The 21,973-nt window shown below is 41.1% G+C and overlaps 1 protein-coding gene across 2 annotated transcripts in view; it reads left to right on the top strand.

The window, feature by feature from the left end:
• Positions 1-15,002, top strand: part of DAPK1 (death associated protein kinase 1) — a 90,872-nt gene extending 75,870 nt beyond the window's left edge. For both annotated transcript variants that reach the window (XM_075138133.1, XM_075138132.1), the window contains 7 exons: positions 1,642-1,864; positions 4,068-4,256; positions 6,086-6,283; positions 8,662-8,800; positions 10,128-10,248; positions 11,791-11,979; positions 12,606-15,002. In XM_075138133.1, the coding sequence (XP_074994234.1) occupies positions 1,642-1,864; positions 4,068-4,256; positions 6,086-6,283; positions 8,662-8,800; positions 10,128-10,248; positions 11,791-11,979; positions 12,606-13,838 (2,292 nt within the window). In that variant the 3' untranslated portion in view covers positions 13,839-15,002. The remainder of the gene's footprint in view (positions 1-1,641; positions 1,865-4,067; positions 4,257-6,085; positions 6,284-8,661; positions 8,801-10,127; positions 10,249-11,790; positions 11,980-12,605) is intronic.
• The last annotated feature ends 6,971 nt before the right edge of the window (positions 15,003-21,973 follow it).

The raw sequence follows: 21,973 nt of genomic DNA, 5'->3' as shown, positions 1-21,973 counted from the left end.
GCTGACCTGCACTGCATCCCCTTGTTGAGTTGATTTTTTTCAAGCTCAGCTTGTGTGGAAGATAGAGGATCCGTGTCTCGTTGCCTCTTGCTGGTGTCATGCTTTAACCCCAGGCAGCAGCTAAACACCACACAGCTGCTCACTCACTTCCCCCACCCCAGTGGGATGGGGGAGAGAATCGGAGAAAAAAAGTAAAATTCATGGATTAAGATAAAGACAGTTTAATAGAACAGAAAAGGAAGGGAAAAATAATAATAACAATAATAATAATATTGATAGAGTATACAAAATAAGTGATGCACAATACAATCGCTCACCACCCACCAACTGGTGCCCAGCCAGTTCCCGAGCAGCGGTCACTTCTTCTTGGCCAGTTCCCCCCGACTTACATACTGAGCGTGACATCATACAGTATGGTATATGCCTTTGGCCAGTTGGGTTAGCTGTTCTGCCTGTGCCCCCTCCCAGCTTCTTGGGCATCTGGCAGAGCATGGGAAGCTGAAAAGTCCTTGACTAGCATAAACACTACTTAGCAACAACTAAAACATCAGTGTGTTATCAACATTATTCTCACACTAAATCCAAAACACAGCACTATATCAGCTGCTAGGAAGAGAATTAACTCTATACCAGCCAAAACCAGGACAGCTGGGCAAAGAGAAAAGACAGATTTGATCTGTTCATTCTCAGCTCTGTCTTCGGCAGGAACAGGGGGAGTATCCTTCAGATACTACAAGACAAGATGGGTAATGGGAGAGCTCAAGGTGGAAGGCTCTTCTCTAGGAGATGTGACTGGGTTTGAGGAAGGCCTGTGTAGAAGGATGAGATTGCAGCTGTGGAAGGGACAGTGAATGCACACAGCGGGTAAACTGTGAGAGGAGAACTAAGCAGGGAGGCAGATCTATTGAGGTCTGGGAGTAAAGAGGGGAACCAGTCTGGAGGATGTACACTTGCAGTAGAGGGGTAGAAAAATGGAAGGTGAATAGTATGCAAGAGGTCTTTTAAGGTAAAGAAGAATAAGCCTGTGGGGAAAGGAGAGATGAGAGTGGTCTGGGAAAAGCAATATTTACCTTGCAAAGAACCGAAGTGGAAATAAACAGAGAAGGGGGGGGGCGCAGAGAGTGGGAAGAGGAGAATTCTCCCAAATACGAGAAGTACAGAAGAAGTTGCTGTAAAGAAGAGGGGAAATGCACACCGAGTTTTCCGATTGCTCGGGTGGTAGCTGTCACTGCAAAGTTCTTCAATGCTGCATGTATATTATATAACATTATGGATATTGGTTATGCTACTGAGACTGACAGGTAAGGAGAATGGGTACGGAAAGAGGCTAGTTTTATCTCCTTTGCCCTCTCCATCAGACATCAAAATGATCCCATTTACTGATGTTGAGCCTGAAGTCATGTGTGATTTTCATGGAGACTCAAGGTGGCTGTTGATAGCAAGCAGTCAGCTGTGCCTCTCTACCTGTCCCTGCCCTTCTGCCAGTAACTGGTCACTTGCATGATGAAGCAGATGGAGGAACTGATACAGATGAACACCAGCCTGGCAAGAAAGTGTTATCTAAACCCTGTGTTTTGAGTTTGTTGGGAGGCAGAAGTTCCCTGCCACACATTCTGATTTCTTCTTTATGTTGAATTTTAGGATACGCACCGGGGGCTTTTTATCCAGCAGCTGCGGCACACACAGAATCCGCAGCCCCGGATCAAACTGAAGCTGTTTGGACACTCTGGTGCTGGGAAAACAACCCTCGTGGAGTCTCTCAAGTGCGGCCTGATACGAAGCTTTTTCCGAAGACGTAGGCCTAGACTCTCCTCCACAAACTCAACCAGATTCCCCCCATCTCCTTTGTCTTCCAAACCTTCAGGTATGGCTTCAAAGATGTAACGTTTGAATGAGAAAACGTTTTCCTCTTAGTCTGTGGTAGCTCCTAAGGAGGAACTGTTGGCTGCACTGCAAAAGACAGGACAGGCTAAGTGTAGAAGAAACTGAAGCAAAGCGGAGAGAGGGTGTTGACTTATCTGTGTGCAGGCTCCTACCTAAAGTAAGAGCGAAGAGGAGCAGTGGGCGTGGAGGGTGTAGGAGTAGAACAGGTTTTGTTTACTCACATGCTGCATAAGTGAACTTGGAGAGTGGAGGACAGGACTTGTGAACACTGACATTTATTTTTCACAAGAAGTCCTAGGCTACGAATGCCAATGTCTTGACCAGATTCCACCATCGTGGTTTTGGGGATTATGTTTTGTCAGCCTTTTTGTTTGAGTAGCTTCAATAAACTGTGTGCAAAATTGAAACAGTTGCTACATCTTTGTGTGATCTTTAAGTAATAATACAGGATTCAGAAATGCCTCTGATGCTTTGGAGTGCTTTTCTGTAAGGTACAGGAGTGGATTAGCCCAGTTAGAGGTGTCTAAAATTGTCTCCAAACAAGGTGAAAATGGAGGTTTTCTAAACTGAAGTAAATGTGTGCAAATAATGGGGAAACTTTGCCCATATAGCACCAGTTGCCCTGTGTAAAGTGGGAAGAGCTGCAGGATGTGGAGGAACTAGCTAGGTTTACACTTCAACATGTGCCCAGCTTTGGAAGAACCCACAGTTGTGGCAGTAGGACACTGGAAAGAGTAGTGAACTCTTTGTCCAGGTCTCTTTTCTAACACTAAGAGGCTGCACAATGTATACAAGCTAAGCAGGCACTTTGAGGAGCTCAAGTTTAAGTTGATGTTTAGAAATAGTCTTACTACTAAGTTTTAGATGGGGTCAGAGTTGCCTTTTTCTATCAGAAGTTCTTGATTTATTTATCTTAATTTACTGTGTCATACAAGGGGAAATAAGTCGCTCAAGGAATATCAGTTCCTGGAGGCAGTGCAGGAAGATTGTGGCTGAAGACAGATTTTTTTTTGATTTTCTTTTTAATGTTGGGTGGTACCAGAACCAGAGGATAGCTGTTATGTGCTCACACTGTCATAAAATCAGACAAGACTGCCAGTCATATTGGCAAATCAATACAGAAATAATGGTGAATTTGAAGCATGCCCTTGAAAATAGCTCACCTAGATATAAAGCCAGAAAGTTGTGCAGTGCTATTGCACACTTGAAACTTGTGCAGTTCTATGCAAACAAAGCTACATTACAAACAAAGGCATTGTTTTAATGTTTGGATTTTTGGTTTTTGCTCGTTTCAGTATCTGTTCTTTTTGGATGACAATAATTATGTAATATGTAAATAATGTTACAGGTTGAGTGACATAATCAGATAAACCCGTACGGTTTAGTCTATACTTGATCATGTGCTTAGATTTGTTTAAATTCTGTAAGTGTGTGAATTCACCATGTATGTGTTTACAGGAGTCTAAAGATTTAAATACTACACTAGAAGATCAAACATGAAAGTATAGTTTTACAGCTGACATGTAGTTTCTTTCTATATTAAAACCCAAGTATTAGAATTCAGCATCTAGTGGAGGAAAGAAATCTTTACTTTCTCCACTAGATGGTGCAAGTCAATTAAAAAGCCCATTAGTTGCTCATTTACTTTTAGGGAATCTGAATTAAGCATGAACTAAACAAATTGCTTATTAGTAAAATAATTTTGGTTAAGGGCCTGCTTTTCTCCCCCACCTCCCCAGAAACAGTTTTTACACAGTGATATTTTTATCCTTACTTACAAGAATCAAGTATAGAATATGTAACATTTTCATGCCAATAAACATGGACCATGCTATGAAATTGCAGCCCTTAGCTAAGAAAGCAGTATATCTTTGCAACATGGAAGAACTTGAGCTATTGAAACCTTTAATTCCCAAATCATTCAGGTTTTTTCTATGCTTCCCACCCAGCAGTATATCTGCTAAAGGGCAATAAGTGCTATATGGGATCATTGTAATATTTTGCTTTTCATCATTCAGAATAAGGTTGTAGTTGTGTATGCTCACAGCTTGGTCGTCATCTCCTTTCTTTGAAGAGCAGTTTGGGTTTTGTAATCAGCTTTTATGCCATGCATACTTATTTTGAAGTGATATGGTTGTGATTTTCACATGGTTTGTAATCTCATTTTCCTTTCCCTGACCCAGTTTCGGTAAGCATTACAAATCTTTATCCTGGTTGTGAGAATGTCAGCGTGAGAAGCCGTAGTATGATGTTTGAGCCGGGCCTGACCAAAGGGGTGTTGGAAGCTTTCGTTTCACCTGCTCATCACTCTCACTTCTCTGCTGATGACCAGTCCACCAAGGCCATTGACATTCAAAATGCCTGCTTGCATGGTAAGCAAAGCCCTGGGCTGGCATGCCTTAATGCTGTGGGATGGTTAATGCCATGTTGCTTGTTTTTAAAAATAAAAAGGGAAAAAAAAAAAATCTGACTTAGTATGGTAGTGACTGTCGTTGAGAATCCAACACTGGTGGGGTTTGGTTTGTTTAAACAGAAAGTAAATCTGCATGAGGTTCTCTACCTGTAATATACATAGTAATCAAATATGTCAGATTCTTGTAGCGTCACATAAAAATGTTTTTGAGATGAATAAGTGGAGCAGGAGGAAGGAGGGATTTGGTGTAGTGGGAGTGGGTTGGCAGACTGGGTACTGGTGTGAAGGCTGCTTCACCTATATTGTATGTCATTTGGGGATTTTATCAGATTTAATCTGGTCCCATAGACCCAAGTGTCCTCACCATGTAAGTGGTTCCCAGCTGTATGATGGACCTACCATTCTCGCCCCATGACAGGACTGGAGTATGTTTGGTGAGTCCTGGAGCTCACCAAACATAGTGAGCGGAGTTTCTGATTTCATTTTTTTTTGAAAGGAAGCTAAATGCTCTGCAGTTGAAACCATTTAGCAGTAACAGGGGTCAGTCAGAGAAGTTGTTCTAAGTACATATGTGGCTTTTGACTGTAAAGACCATACAAATGGTGCATATACACCACCAGCCGTACTAATCGTTATATCGGTGGTAAGATCGCTTCCAGTAGGATCCCTTCTTAAGGTATGCAAAACATTTTCCTTATTAGCAGCTGCAATTTTGAGGCCGAGTTAGGATTAATCAAGATTTTGTTTTGGAGAGAGAGACCTATTTATGAATGCAGTATATGCACACTAATACATGCAGTGACAAAACATTTGTCCTAGGTACTGAAGAGTTTGGCATGTAGCTAAAGCTTGCTCTTTGTCCAGGCTAATTTCCTCTTTCAGTGTAATTTGAAACCAAGTCAAATTCTGCAGTGAAATAGAGTTGTACAACAGACTATCAGAAGGGTGGTTTTTTTTTCTCTGTGCTGTCCTGATATAGAAGGAAAGAGTGCACATGGGTGAACTCTGAATAGCTGTACTCATAACAGCAGATTTGAGGTTTCTGGCTTCTTTTCTTGTAGAAGTTTGAGGTGCATCTTAATCAGTATTTATTTAAATAGAGGTAGTACAAGTGCGGCAGACTTCACCTTCATCAGATGGTGAGTCTGGGAGGTGCCATACGGTGCAATACACTAATACTTTTCTCACCTGAAGCTGAAGGAGATGGCAAAAAGAAGCACGGTGCTGTGGGATCCTTAACATGGTGATCCTTCAGTCCTCTCCTAACAACATGATGTGACTAGTACAATTCTGTAAAGCAAAGTGGCTTCTCTGAGAATGTCCTTCAGCTGTTTTTAATACCAGTGGTGGCATGTTAAGAAGAAAAATTATTAAAAATGTTGAGCTTTTTGGGCTGAGCAGGAAAAGAATGGGAGCTGTTATTCTTGTTTTTCAAGAGAATTACAAGATGTGTTGCTGTTGTGCAAGACAAAGGCCAATTTAATGTGTAAGACTGCATGTGTTTAACACACAGGTGCTTCCACTTGGCATCCAGCTGACCCGTCCTAGAGAAGTGAATGTGAGAGAGGAACAGATTGAGGACACAACTTCTCAGCCTCTGAGACTGACTGAAACCTGTTCCCTTTGTTCATGATTGCATTTGCAGTCTTGCTTTCTCACATGCATATGGTCTATCTTTGTGAAAGTTGAAATCAGATTAACAGTCCTTTGTTTGTCTTTCCGTGGCTGAAAGATGCTTTGTGCTTACTGACAAAGTGTGATCTCTTCATCTGTTTGTCTGTTTTTCAGGAGTTGGCGATTTCAGCATCTGGGAATTCTCTGGGAATCCTGTGTATTTCTGCTGTTACGATTTTTTTGCTGCGAATGATCCTACTGCAATTCACATAGTGCTTTTTAGTCTCGAGGAGCCTTATGAAATCCAGCTAAACCAAGTGACCTTTTGGCTCAGTTTCCTGAAATCATTAGTCCCGGTTGAGGAGCCAATAGGTATGCTCTTCTGCCTGTTAGTGAAATATTAAGGGATTATAAGATAAAGCTTCTAGTGTTTCTCTGCAACTTTGACATCCTCTGTGTTGAGTGCTCTTATGTGTCTTCACCCCCATGTATTCAAACAAACTTTACACAAGGTTTCTTAGAGAAAGGAAATTTTATCTGTCAAAGAAGTGTGAAGAATTGTACACACCACCTAGTCCAAATAAGAAGGGTCATGAGGTACAGTGCAGCCTCTTGTGGCACTGGGATTTACATCTGTAAATGGCAGTTAAGTTTTATGTCAGATAAGCTGCATGGAAAAGTGTGTCAGAGGGTTGGAACATTTAAAACCAGTTTTAGATGCATTGTTTAAATTCTACTTGTATCTAACCCCAATTAACAGTGTTTCCAGCATAAATTGGTCTTGTCAGCAAGAACAGGACAGAACGACATTGTGGAGTGGCGTTATGTCTCAATACATGCCACTTTAACATATTTAACTAGAGTTGTATTTGGACTTCAAATATGTTAACCTTTGGTGCATCAGGGTGTATAGAAACCAGAATTTCTAGTGAATTTCACTTCACATATTCTCAGACTTTGCACAGGTCTTAAGTAAGTTTACTTGGTTTACATTCAGGCTTTTTAACAAACTGAAAGTTACTTGGCAGGCAAACAAATTAACTTAAATAACTTTTTTTTTTTTTTCCTTAAAAGGTCTGTAGGTCTAGGTATATATGCCATATAACTTGTTTGTGTTTGTACCTGAGCGTTGGTCTGCAGACTTGTGACAGTTTCATGGACGAACCAAGCTCTGACATGTGTCTTGGTTCTATGAACCGAAATGCTATTCATTCATCCAGCCCATGGATCTAAATCAGCGCTCATGGACATTTATAGGGCTGCTAGGGACTCACCAGACAAGCATATGTGCAAAGGGTATTTCCCCTCTCCTTGTTTCCTGCTCGATTCTGTATGCATTATCTCAGCCAGATAATGATAATGATGAGCCAAGGCAGACCTTCAGTTTTCAGTCCAGGCATCTGCATGTCTTTCATTTTCCATTTTAGGTCAAATCACAGGTTAACAATTTGAGCATTTGGATCTAATCAACATGAAATTACTTGTGGAAGTAAAAGCTCAGAAATTTGTGGTAAAGTATCAAAACTGAAAATACAGTTAATTTGCAGTTGCTGAAAGCTTTTCACTGCTCCCGCAGTCTAGTGAGGAAACTTAGTTCTTGGTTTGACGAAGTTAGAATTTGAGTTAGTCGTTTCTTCTTGCTGATCTGATTATCAGCGTTATTTGGATACTTTGCTTAAATCAGTGTTTATACTGGTCAGCTCAATTTGGGTACCCATGCATTTTTGTACTATTACAACTCTCTCAAGTAACGTGTATTAACTGGTGTTAGCAGAAAACTTAAACTTTTGAAATTACTTTCCAGTTATTTTGTTTAAGTCCTTCAACTGCCAAAAAAAAAAAAAAATTTACAATTACAAAATACTGACCTTGAAGTTCTATGCAGAGATTTGGGAAAATGTGGCTTTTTATGAATGAATCAAAATTCATTCATAATGAATGTAGCTCTTCATTCTGTAGCTCTTAGTTGATGAAAACTGAGCAGTGATGTAAGCATATTTCTCCCATGCGTAGTTTTGTCAGACTAAAACAGCAGGATTGGATGTACTATCTTTTTTAAAAATAGTCTAATGATGTCTCCTCTTTTCTGGAAGATCAGTTTCAGAAAAGATTGAAAACTGTGCGTTCCATACTGTCACCTCATTCACGCCATTTGTATCTTTCTTTCTTTCTTATTCTTTTTCATGGTTTCTGCCAGACTTTCCTACTTAACTCTCACCTAAGTGAGAGGCCATTGTCTGTGTAAGTACTGCAAAATAGCATTCATACCAATGTATGAATGTTGTAGACATTTTGTGTTCTGCTTACAATCCTCTACTCTGCACCTGTAGTATTAAGGACCATCGAAAGATTATGAGAAACCCTTTCAAGAAGCTGTTATTTTTAATTATTTTTCCTCACACTATTATAGTCTAGTTAATAGATATAACATTAGTGTTATTGATGAATGTTTTTATTAAATCAATAAAGTCATGTAATATCAATGTATCTGATGTTACTCAGAGTGTCTAGCTATTCAGATTGGACATTATATAGATAATCCTATGGGATTATCCGATCTATATCCTATAGATAACAGCCAGAGCACTAGTGGTGTAAGAACAGTGTGGCTATGCTTAGAGTTGGTAAATCCACTGCAAAAGTGATTGATATGAAGAATATAAAATGTATTGCTACTTTCCCAGCTCAGTAAGACAGCCATCTCCATAGGCATGTCTCATAGTGAGGGAGTGCTCTTGTTTCTCTTCTAGCCTTTGGTGGAAAGCTGAAAAGTCCCCTGTGTGTTGTTTTGGTCGCCACACATGCTGACATAGTGAATCTTCCTCGGCCTGTTGGGGGAGAGTTTTGGTATGACAAAGACATGTCGTTGTTGAAAGAAATCAGGAACAGGTAAGTGGGGAGTGTATTTATATGTAGTGTTTAAACACGTCAATTGGAAAGAAAAAATGCTCAAATGCATAGGAATACGTAAAAGGTTTTTATGTGGTTTAAGTTTTATGATATTACCATATTTTGAGTATGTTCAGGAGGCTTATGTTGTGCAAAAATTGAAACATTTACCGATATTACAGTGAGTGAGCTGCCTTGAGTGAGTTAAAATAAGCCAAGTGGTGGAAAAATGAGTTGAGGCTCAGGAAGTCTCACCCTGTAAACACCGGGATACATCCAAAGGCCTGTATCAGCCATCTGTTTAATGTCTTGGTCGTCAGGTTTTGCACCAATCTCAGAAAAGTGGGCAGTTCTCAGCTACAAATTCTGGGTGCAAAAGAGGAATCTTCAGAGGAGAGCCACCCTTTGCTCTGAAGTGATTTAGGATGGGTAGGAAGAAAACTTAAACCAGGCCTGGAGGTACGCCATACACAGTTTGTGAAGAGCTGGACATTGTGGAGTCACACAGGTGACAAGGTCATCCAAGAGGTACCTAGAAGTTAGGGAAACTTCTAGCCTTCTTCAGCAAATGTTTGGAGAGCGTGCTAATTGTAGACGGAAATAGGGAATTCTTCACGAACATACTATTGTATAAAGTAGCAATAATTTATATCTCTAGTGAGCACATAAGTGGGTAACACCTGGTACGAGGAGCCACCATCCATACCTGTGAGCGTAGACACTTGTCTGGCCTGTACAAGAAACAGATGCAGGAATTCCAGCGCAATAGTGGCAGGGTAGTATCTTAATCAATTGAAATAAACTAACAGAAAATACCTGGGTGTAATCTTTGATGTTGGAATCCTTTTAAATGCAAATCGGCCCAGAGCTAGAAAAACAAATGTGTACAGTTGAAAAGTCAAAACAAAGTGAGAAAGAGAGCTGGTGTCAATAGCAATGACAACTGAATTATTTAAAGTGAGAAGAAAGAAAACAACAAATATAAAGACCTTGAAAAGAATTAATTCCTGCTATCCCTTTTCTAGTAAAATGTTTGGGTTTGTAATTACAAGTCCTGTGATGCAGTTATAATTTTCTTACACATCTTCAGCCTTCTTCCTTAGGAAAGACAACTATTTTCTCTCAATATCTTTATTTTCAAGAAAATTAGAGAGCAGGTATACTGTCTGAGCTTATAAAATATCTTAGCATAACCAGTACTTAAACTTTTTCATCATTCCTTGAAGAAAAATAACTCTTGTGTAATTTAAGACTGACGTACAATTGGATTAAGAAATAAAACTGGATTTGGGACTAAGTGAATAATTGGTCGCTTTTTCTCTTTTAGATTTGGAAATGATCTGCAAATTTCAGACAAGTTATTTGTGTTGGATGCTGGAGCATCTGGGTCTAAAGATATGAAGCTTCTCCGAAATCACTTGCAAGAAATAAGAAGCCAGATAATTTCTGTAAGTAATGTCTAATGGTCTGGGTTGGGGCAGCCAAAATGTGAAAATCTTGTGTAATAATTTACTGTAAATTTAGTACTTACATTATGAAACTTAAAGAAACGAGTGCTGTTTCCATTTTTTAGCAGCATGCATGATAGACCTGGTGATAAACAAACTCCTGGCATCAAAGATTCAGTCAGCATTTTCAAAATTGTAGGTGTTTTGTGCAGGTCACCAAAATGATCTCTCTTGAAAGGAAATTATTTGAGATTTTCAGTTCCAAGTTACAGTTTCATATTTTGAATTGACAGTGATTGGATTCCAGCGTTGACCCTTCTTTTTTGTTTGTTTGTTTTTAATCTTTTTTTTTATAAGCGTAGTATTACAGAGAAACAGAATATATTTCAGGCAAATACATTTTTCGTAAAAAAAACCCTACCAGAGTAGAACGGTTTCCTCAACTGTTAGAAAGATAATTCCCCATATAGATATGTGAACTGAATATGCATTAACTTTTTATCGCACTTTTCTACTGAAAAATATGTGCTTGCAGTTGTGTATATATATGCGTAGGTCTATGTATATGAGACTAAAGGTAAAATAGCCATGGTTTGATGTCATCGCCATGAATCCACAGAGACTTCCACACTGAGGGTGACCAAGTCGTTATGTAGCCTGTGCTAAATGGATGTAAATTTCTTCATAGCAAAGGCCCTCTTACTTGTGTGACACACCAACAAGGCTTTCTGCAGCTACTTCTAATAGGTATTTTTTTAAAAATTAATTAAAAGTGAATGTTATTACTGAGTTCATTCTGTAAGTCAACGAAAATGTTTGGTTTTATGCAAAATTCAGCCTATTTTATATTCCAATGGTCTCTTGATTTAATAAACTTTTCTCCTCTGACAAAACTTTATCGTAGCCATAGTCACTAGCTTGAAATCTGGAGGGCTTTGCTGCATAAGAAGTGCGTGCTGTGGCTTGAGAGTAGGGTGAAGGTATCAGTGATGTCCAGGACAATCAGTAGATAAAAGCACCATCTTTTACTTCTTATCTGGTACTCTGCTCTCTCACCTGTTGAACTAAATCGGTCCTATACAGATATTGATGAGTACAGAATTTAATTGAATATGGACAATTTCTGAAATAAAGATTAACTTCTAGATGCGTGAAGGCAGTTGATACATTTTGAAGTCACTGTTTCATGTCGTCAGCGCATTTGACAGAGCAGGACTATATAAATCAAAATTTGTTCTACGTGTCATGATTCCCTTTGTAATCATGGTGATGTTTGGAAAATTTGCTTATTTCAGCAAAAAAGTTGTTTCTGGAATTCACTTTATTAGGAAAAGTTAGATTTGTGGCAAGTGAATGCCAGATGGAAGAATAAGGGTCCATCACAAGGGGAACTCTTTAGGCGTGAATATATGTCATGAATGCATTAGACCTTGTAAACTCCGTTTAAAAAAAAAAAAAAAAAAACAACAACAAAAAAAACGATAGTACTGTTATTCTCAGCAGAGCAGAATTACAAATGGATGTTTTCTGTGCTTTTGTAAGACTTGCCCACCTATGACTCATCTGTGTGAAAAAATAATCTCCACACTGCCTTCATGGAGAAAAATGAATGGACCCAACCAGCTGATGTCCTTGCAGCAGTTTGTATACGATGTGCAGGAACAGCTTAATCCCCTAGCAAGTGAAGATGACCTACGGCATATTGCACAGCAGTTACATAGCATAGGAGAAGTAAGTGTTTTTATCTAAATCACATATCTTTATTAGCAAGGTACTGCTCTGGTAGAATATTGCTTAATGGGATATAAGCAAATATCTATAGTTTGTTGGTGGTTTTTTTTCCCTCCCTCTTAAGACATCATAAGAACTAGAGACTGGTTAATAATGCTTTTTGTTATTGTTATTGTCTTGTGGCTCCTATGTCATTCAACGTTATTTCTTTGAGACAGGAAGAATTACAGTTTATTGCTGTAGTTGTAAGAAGATAAAATACACAGAAATTATAAGTGTGCTATCATCTTAAATGAGGTAGTGCTTAGTGTCTTCACTGCATGTGAGAAATTTATGTGTGTCCATTAGAAGTTGAATTGTAGGATAACACCTTTGCATAAATAGCTAGCAGGGCATGGCTAGGCTTTGCTGCTGTTGGGCTCTAATGGCTTTGTGACTAGTGGAAATCAAGAACAAGATCTGTTCTTTGTTCTGAATACTTGCAAGAAATTAAAGTGCACTGTTTGTTTTTCTCCCGTCAGCGGTGTTAATTAAATGGTTGGGTCAGTAAGTTAGGAAGGAGAGAACGTGGGGTATCCTCTTGTACTTCACAAGATGTAAATAGTAACTTTCATATTTATAAACAGATTAACATTATGCAGAGTGAAACTGTCCAAGATGTTGTGCTTCTGGATCCTCGCTGGCTCTGTTCAAATGTCCTTGGAAAAATCCTGTCAGTGGAGAACCCAAAAGCCCTCCATCACTATAGAGGTCGGTACACTATAGAGGACATCCAGCGTCTGGTGACAGATAGTGATGTGGAAGAACTGATACAGGTTTTGGATGCCATGGATATTTGTGCAAGGGACCTTAGCAGTGGAGCAATGGTGGATATTCCTGCTCTCATAAAGACTGACAATCTCCACAGGTCTTGGACAGATGAGGAGGATGAGGTGCTGATTTATGGTGGTGTTAGAATCGTTCCTGTGGAACATCTTACCCCATTTCCTTGTGGAATTTTTCATAAAGTTCAGGTGAATCTCTGCAGGTGGATTCATCAGCAAAGCGCAGAGGGAGATGCTGATATACGTCTGTGGGTAAACGGATCAAAGATTATGAATCGTGGAGCTGAGCTTTTAGTGCTGTTGGTCAACCATGGTCAGGGTATAGAGGTTCAAGTTAGAGGACTGGAAACAGAAAAGATCAAGTGCTGTTTACTCCTGGATTCTGTATGCAGCACCATTGATAATTTAATGGCCACAACCTTACCAGGCCTTCTGACCGGGAAATACTACCTTAGTCCTCAGCAGCTGAGGGAACATCATGAACCAGTAATGGTCTACCAGCCTAGAGACTTTTTCCGTGCACAGAGTCAAAAGGAGACATCACTAACTAACACTATGGGGGGATATAAAGAGAGCTTTAGCAGTATACTGTGTTTTGGGTGTCTTGATGTCTACTCCCAGGGAAGCCTAGGAATGGATATTCATGTTTCTGATCTGAATCTACTTACCAGGAGAAAACTAAGTCGACTTTTGGATCCACCTGATCCTATGGGCAAAGATTGGTGCCTTCTGGCCATGAACCTGGGCCTCCCTGATCTTGTTGCAAAGTACAATACAAATAATGGAACACAAAATGACTTTCTCTCAAGCCCAGTCCATGCCCTTCTGCAGGAGTGGAGTAATGCTCCTGAGAGCACTGTAGGTATCCTAATGTCTAAACTGAGGGAATTAGGTCGCAGAGATGCAGCAGACTTTTTACTGAAGGCATCTTCTGTATTCAAAATAAATTTAGATGCTAATGGTCAGGAGGCTTATGCTTCCAGTTGCAACAGTGGCACATCTTATAACTCGATTAGCTCTGTAGTGTCACGGTAAGAGCAGGTGTTTTGCATGGACATCTTTTCAAACTGCAGAAAGGATAAAAGATACAAGAGTTTCTGTGCATTTTCATTTATGAGGTTTTACATCAAAGGATCTTTATCCTTCTCCAGCACCACCTTTTTGTGCATAAACTTTCTACTTCTAACTGTGAATTGTTGCTCTTTATCTATTAAAAAGGCTGGTGTTTTAAAATTATTCCTGATACATAATGTGCTGCTTAATACTGCCATTTTAACTGGAAAGTCTTAACTTTTGGATTACATACTGCAACTGTTTTATAAAATATTTCGATTCTCCCCATAAAAGGTAGGGGGAGAGGAATAGCACATATTACCCGAAATGTGTATTTCTTGCACCCATTTTTTTTTTCTTTTCATTGTGTCCTCTGCTTAACATTTTTTTATATTTGTAAGGAGAGAAGTCCACCATTTGTGGTCAATCTGACTGAATTTAAAACCACATTGTTTATAGCTGAAAAAGCGAGTGCCTTTTGCAGAAGGGAGGGTGCAGTTGATTTGAATGACCCTGCTGGAGTTACAAGAACATGCTACCTCTGTTTCACTTAAGTTGTCTGCATGCTTATCATTGCAAGTGGTGCTTGCCTTTTAATTTTTTCTGCACTTCTAAGACATTGGTGATGACTCACGCAGAGCATTCTTGTGCCAGTACTATGGGTATAGACATGTGATACCTAATCAACTTCAATTACAGTCAAATCATAATGTGAAAATCTCTTAAACTTGCCAATTATCATGCTTCGTTATTTCCATGCACCTCAGGTAAAAGTTCATATCATTATAAAGTTCAAAAAACACAAGTGTTGGATACTGCAGAATAATATTGTATAGCTGTCAGTTGTAATTTGTGTATAACAAAGGTTTTCTACTATTAGATCCTGCATTACTTACTTCCTGTACTTGAAAACTTTGATGGGGATAAAAACAAAAAGGAAGCAAGGTTTCTTGCAGTGATAACTTTAAAATTGATATGAGGGAATATGACCCATTCTCTGTTCTAAAAAGCATGTAATTTTAATGGTGCGATGTGTGTTTGTTTATATATATTGTATGTACATATATTAATACTATTTTTTCCTTAATCTTACAATGTAGTAAAATTTTAAAGGATTTTTCTACAAATAAACTGTTGCTTGTTGCATCCTTGTCGTTCATATTCTGTAGCTGAAAGGGACCAAAACTTCTCTTTTCCTTACAGTCGCAATCCTGGACAGGCAATGCCTGGCTTCTGAAGTTCTGGGAACCTCCTGTTTCACTGCAGGGAGATTTCTCAGTACGCTGCAGGAATATCTTTTTATTTGTTTACTGCAGAGGTGGTCCCTCTGCAGCAGAAGGATTTGCATTCATTTTGACAAATGGCAAGCAAAGCAGCTTGCTACATAGCTTTTCCTTTGTGTTTTTTTAACAATGAAAAACAAAACATCAGATGCGAGTCTGTCATCGGGAATCCTCCAGATTATGCTGTGTTGCAAAGGGGGAGAACACTGTGTTAGAGCCTGTGCTGCAGTGATGGTCCTTTACATTAAGAATCCCCTCATCACACGAGGGACTGTGCGGCTGCCGCTTATTTAAACTCTCAGCATCACTCGCTGATAGCTGCACAGTCTCTGTACGGCTCTCTATGCAGGCAGCTCTGCACAATACCTCCTCCCTGTGTATGCTGCAACGGAATTAAGTGGACTCTTCTTAAAACGCTAGTTGCCATTTCCCACTGCCTTCCTTTGCATATTTTACCCTTGATATATTAAATCCTTCCCGGAGCATCGCTGGGCTCCTTTGTTAAATATTTTTTAGAAGTCTAGTCCTCAGTGAGAAGTATGGTTAATGAGCAGTCCTACGCTGAGGTGTCTCTGCTCTGATGCTCTGCCTCTGACAAGTTCAGCATCTCCCACCACTGCTTAAAGTCGCTCAGTGAAGAGCCCAGCTTTCCGCAGCCCGTACTTGCCTGTGTTACTTCGTGGCCACCACCACGCTTCACCTTCCAGCTGTGGACATGTTCAGCACTTCTGTCAGATTCTGGTATGTAGAGGGGTCTTTCTCATACGACTTTCTGGTTTTCTAGCTGGTTTCTTTAGGCGTGTTCCTCGGGCATCAAACTTGGAGTTACCTTCACTGAGTCTGTGTGACTGCGGAGAAGTGGGACTTGATACCACAAGTCCTGTGAGAGCAGAGACTACTGTGAGATGCTTTTCCCACGCAGGGCTGTCAGTGGTGTCTGTGAGTTTGGGATTTCATTCACCACTGTACTGCTTGTGGCCTGGCAAGACTTCGAGGTACCAGCCAGCTCCTCCCCTGTCTGCCTCCCCAGATGCTTTTTGTGCACTCAAGACGTGTGGTCAGCTTACCAACATCGATGCAGTGGTCTTTTTCTTTTTTCTTTTTTTTTTCCTTCTCCCAACAGCATGTTCCTGACAACTCTCTGCTTCCATTTACTGTAAAACGCAGCCCTGGAAGTATAAATTACTTAGCGATGCTATGATGGAACTTTAGCAATAACAGCCTATTGCATCATTTACAGTTTTCATGGCAATAGGTTCAGGAAAGTGAATCACAGTCATAGGATAGCTTTGGATTGCTTTCCTATAAATCATGTGCCACTGCCATTAAAAAAAAAAAAAAAAAAAAGGCAACATTGTTGTCCTAAATGACAATTTTGACAAAAAAAGGTTAGCAAAGTGATACAAGTGGGCATCCCTTCCGTTGCTTCACTTTTACTGATTTCCTCTTTTGTTCTGTGAATGCAACTAGCAGAAGAGCTTCATTCCACCATTTTTAGAACTGCGTTTAGAATGCACTGGTCCTTCCTGACTCACTCCAGAAATGGAGGAAATGCAAGTCTTTGCAAAATCAAAAAAGTTTAGCCATGAATGTAAGTTATGTATAGTTTGTGCAAGGCACGTGCTAAGCTCAGCTCCTGCCGGTGAGATAAATGAAGCTGTATACTAACCATTAGGAGGCTCTCTTCCTTGCACTTCTTTGTAGCTTCAGAGCAGAGCTTCTGAAACACAATTTTGCAGATAAAGCAGATTAGCTCCAATGTTCGTTTTGTGTTCGAAATCCGTAATATAGACAAACTTTCAAGCTTGCAACACAGTTGCTCAAGGCCAAGATGCATTACAGGTGATCTTGCAGTTTAGAAACTTGTGTTACTGACTTCTGGACTCAAATTCAAAGAGATTTTCTGAAGAAGAAGAAGATAGCGAGGAAGCAAGCATTTTAGTACGAACCATTTTTCCAAGTAGGCTCTTCTCTCTGGCATGCAGCAGCCTGCGTAGGGTAGGAAAGTGGTTCATACTGTTATTTGTATTAGGGACTGGTTTTACTCCCTGTGGGAGTTCTGCTGCTGACCTGACTGGCGAGTTTGGAAAGCCACAGGAGTTCAGTGGCTACATGCAGATGATTTTGAGGGTGGGACAAGAAGGGCATCCAGAAGTGACCTTGGGTGGAGGTGGATATGTATGATTCTTCTCGCCTTAAGAGAATGTAAACTGGAGACAGCCACAGGTTTTAGAATCCTTGTGATTCAAATGATTGAGAAAGAGTTATGAAACTACAGGGGTTTAGCAACTCTCAAGTGTCAGAGATTGACAGAGCCGGGAGGCTCAGAACGGAGCCAGAACAGAGTTTCCCAAATGGTCAGGTCTCTAGAGAGAGCAGCAGTGAAGCTGTAGCAGCTGGCTGTGCTGGAGCCAATTCCAGGTCCTAAACCTCTGCTGGCTGCATGCCCTCTCCAAGGAGAAGTTGCCTGTTAGTTCATTGAAACTTTTGTTTTCCAAAGATGTGTTGCAGCATCATTGTTTAAAATGGATGCCTCGATTTAAATCACATCACTTTTTCAGCTTTGCCGATGAAATGGAGGAGCAATGCCCAAGTTGTAACTCCAAAGTAAATTAAGTGTGCTGTTGGCTGAAACCTCTCTTCAGGTCAGACGAGATGGAGCAGTGAGTATCTTCTTTGAAGATGGCCTGAAAGCACTATGTACAATATTAAAATTTATTTCTATTTGACTTTCCATTCGTTAAACTCAGTCCAGTGAGTCACAAAAAACATTAAACAGGACCGCACATTCACTCCCGTATCTTTTCAGTCTTCGTCTGACTTGGAAGGCAAGATAGGGGCTAGAAAAGAGAAAGAAAATCAGTTTTTAACAATGCCTGAGGTACTTGGCTTCCAAAAGGGTTACAGCCAAGCCACTCAGACTTTGCAGGTAGAAGTGTTTGGGTCTCCAAAAGTCAGATGAGCTGTAGGTAGAAGAGGACTGATGGTATTCCTCTGTGTGGCTACATCGTTTATCATAACAAGCTTTACAGGAACAGTGGAGACAGCAGCTAATGCTGCCTCAAAGCCAGGTGAGGGTCTCGGTGGATCTGGTTCAAGCTTGCATTAGCCAAATTGAGGTAGCGTTTCTGCACCAGCCAGACTACCCTGGGTGAGGTCCAAATACAACACATGCATATTTAAAGATCATTCTTCAGAATACAGCCATGTTGCTGAGTCAGTTGGATGTACCTTAAAAATCACAGCCCTGCCCTGAGACGGGGCAAACCTAGACCGTCTTGCCCAAACTCTGGGTCCTGCTGTCACCTGGGGCACCTACACAACTAATAGGCGCTCACATCTCCTAGGCAGAGAGAAGACTAGGAAGAATCCCGTGCAGGACAATAAGGCGTCTTGAACAGGAGTAAGTGCTTAGGCATGCTGCGTCTTACTCACAGGGGTTTGCCGGCAAAGAGATGTTGACAGCCTGAGCCCATACTTCCTCCTGCAGAAACGTCGTAGCACCTGCTGCAATAGTTTGGGCATTTCTAGTGGCTCTGTGTCCAGGTTCAGGAATAGGCACTCGCTCGCATCTGCATAGGATCCAAGGAGTGGCGAGGCATCTTCCCTGCGGACTCGGGCACTGTCACAGCTGAGTGTAACTGACCTCGAGAAGCTTTGGGCCACATGTGTTGGAAGTACAGTTAGGACGCTGCTGCTCATCTCAGCAGTTGAGGCTGGGGGGGGGGGGTACCCAGGAAAGAGGGTGGCATTTGCATGAGTGAGTAAGGGCTGGGTGAGACACCAGCATGTGGTGCACAGGGAGGGGAGAACAAAGTTGTACTTTCCAAAACTGTTCTCGGAGAAACATGGGAGAGAGGGGAGGGCTCTTGCATTAGGGGGGTTAGACTGCTGATGCTGTTAAAAGATTGCGTGTGTATGACTCTTTGAGTCACTGTGTGCTTCACTTTTTGAGCTGCACACTGCATTGCAAAATCTGCTATTTTAGCCTGGCCAGAAAGAAGTATACTTTGATCATTATGGTCTGTTTCCCCCTAGAGATGAATCAGTCCCACTTGCACACCCCCTAAACAAGACTGCATACTGACTCAGCTAAGCAAAGGGAGTGCAGAGAAAAGGATCATCTGCTGGGAACATTGGGATAACATCAGCAAATCCTGCTATCACTAAATTTACCAACAAAGCACTACAACTTTGTAGTACTGGCATCTTTTTTTAGTTCTTTCTATTGGTTGCAAATGTGAAAAAAATATTACTCTGCTGAGTGCAATCTACTGCTAAGCCAAAGCTTTTATTACTGTGGAAAACAGAGTGTACGTGTCTTGACTTTTGTGCTGAAGGCAATGTGTGAGTGCACATGAAAGCCAGTGCCAAATCCAGGTGAGTTGCAGGACAGAGCCAGATCCTACTTTCCTAAGCTTATAGGGTGGATTATTTCATTATTCCTGAAGTGCGTATCGGCAGAAGAAGCTGGAAAGAGATTATTTTGGAGGCGTTTCCACCCATTAAAGGCTTTGATAGCTAGTATTAGATTCTTTGATTTGGTTACACATAAGGAGTCAAACCACAATCCTCTACAACTAGAACACTTTGAATCAAAATTTTCTGCAGACCCCTGGGGATTGTCTCTCCCCTGTGGAGAATGTTGTAGCAATTACCCTGGAAACCCTGGAAGGGGGTGAGTCACTGTAACCAAATTAGCATCAGATAGGATGGGCTAAATTTCCTGGGTTGCTGAAAGTCAGAAGGAAACATCGCTTGCAGCTGCTAGACCTGGCAGTCAAGTGTCAGTAAAGATGTCAGAGGAAGCTGGAGGCCTGCAGCATACCTGCAGTATCCGTCTGCTTACAGAGGTTCAGAAAGGAGCTGCCTGAATGTTTAAGCGGATGGATTAACACAGTTTCCATGTATGCTTCAGGAACTGAATCAAGGCCCAGGGCTTGGAAGTGCTACCCAGGAGAACTTCCAGACCTTTTTATCCCAGGTAATTTTACCTGGCAGAGAAGTGCTTTGCAAAGCAGCTGTTGCTGCCTTCTCAGGAAAATATCGGAAGGAACCTAATCTACTGGTGTCAGTTAAGGTGTACGGGGTGGGTGTAAAGAATGAACACAAAGCCAGCAAGTGACCTCCCCACTTGTCATTCATTCTCGAAGGACCAGTGTCCGTTTGTACTGAATGAAACAGGGAGAGGCGGAAGGTCAAGGAATGTTACAGGAAGAGCCACGTCCCCAGCTGTGACTTAGCGCTATGCAGTCACTGTATTTCTTGCTCTCGTGGCTAGGAAAGCTCTGTAGGAGCTCCTGTAGCCACCAAAGAAAGGTGTAAGTGACAGGGAGGAATCCTGGCTTGCTTTCTGTATTCTACTTCACTAAGGATATTCAGTTACTTAAATGTTCCAGTCTTCCATGCTAGTGCAAATTCCCCTAGTTTCACAATTCCCCTACCAGACCCGCCTTTCTGCTTTAAATTACTCACCGCAGGAAAGAGTGCTACGTCACTCATGCGAAACGCCGTCTGCTGCGCCAGGCGAGTCAGGTGTTGCACGGAGGAAGAGCACAGGTCAAAGCGAATGGATGTGGCGGCTGCTGTTGCCGCCCAGATAAATGCGTATTTTTTATTATGGCCACAGGGCCTCTCTCTCCTGTCAGTCAGACCATGCTCCTGACTCCAGCACAATTCAGCTGTGCAGTGTGGATGTGACCTCTCTGGATTTCTCGTGGCATTAGCAGCAAACACAAAATACACATCCATTAAAGAGAAGAGAGGGGAGACTGTCTTACGCTTTTCTTTATGGTGTGACTGACTTCAGTATCTTTCACGTTCCACCAGTAAGCCAGGAACAGGCATTGTAGGCACATAGGGATCTCTCTGAAACTCGGATTTGACAGTCATGTGTGTTTGTATAAAGCCCAGCACCACTGCGTTAAGGAGTAATGGGGACATTCCTGCCTCACTCAGTGTTCATTGGGCTCTACTTTTTCTCTTTTTTTCCCCGAAGTGAAGCTGGTTTCTATGTAAGTGCTGGAAACCCCTTGTTTTCAGCAAGTGTTTATCAACTCCATCTCTGGTCCACATTGTTTCTAGGATGTGGTTTCAATAAAATCTCTAAAAGAAACGTTTTCCCCAACATAGAAACAAACCCTTTGGCAGCAATTTTCTAACTAATAGAGACTGCAGCTGACTGTTACTTTGACTGGTAAGTGAAGTAATATGCAAATTGGTTCTGTCATTAGAAGAATTAGTTTCAAAACCTGATAGAAGAACCTCCTTTAATCCACTATCAATGTGGAGCCACAACTCCTTGTTATGCATCTACATAGTAACTACGGCAGCAAAGTCATGACTTCTGTATGCCTCTGCATAACAATAGAAATGAATGATGACTACCCTCCCTAGCAGGTATTTAGATACTGGTAGATCCATTCCTGCTCAGTAGGCGTGAGGCTTGTGGTTCCTTCTACAGGTGGTTAGACCTACTAGGACCACTTATGCCATTGTGACCTTATTGTTAATATCCACCAGGCCAAGAGCCACATTTTGCATAAATTAAGCCAAGATTTCCACTTGTAGCTTGGAGGAACTGACCCACAGACCTGGTCTCAGTCCTACTCAAGGGCTTGCGTTTCTCTGCCTATCCTTTTACTCCTGTTATCTGCCCGCAACTCCACATGTTTACCCAACTAAGGCGAGACTCAAAAAGCAAAGTCTGCAAACAGCGCTAATGATGATTTTGAGAAGCTGTGAGATCAGCTGTACTATCAGGTCATTTCAGTTGCAACAACAAGCTGGTTTTATTCTCTTTCTGCAAGTTCCAGTTTAAAAAAAAAAAAACTG

The sequence above is a fragment of the Calonectris borealis genome, chromosome Z (assembly GCF_964195595.1).
Source record: "Calonectris borealis chromosome Z, bCalBor7.hap1.2, whole genome shotgun sequence".
Taxonomy (NCBI): domain Eukaryota; kingdom Metazoa; phylum Chordata; class Aves; order Procellariiformes; family Procellariidae; genus Calonectris; species Calonectris borealis.
The sequence above is the reverse complement of the archived record's forward strand: the minus strand, read 5'-3'. Positions and strand labels throughout refer to the sequence as shown.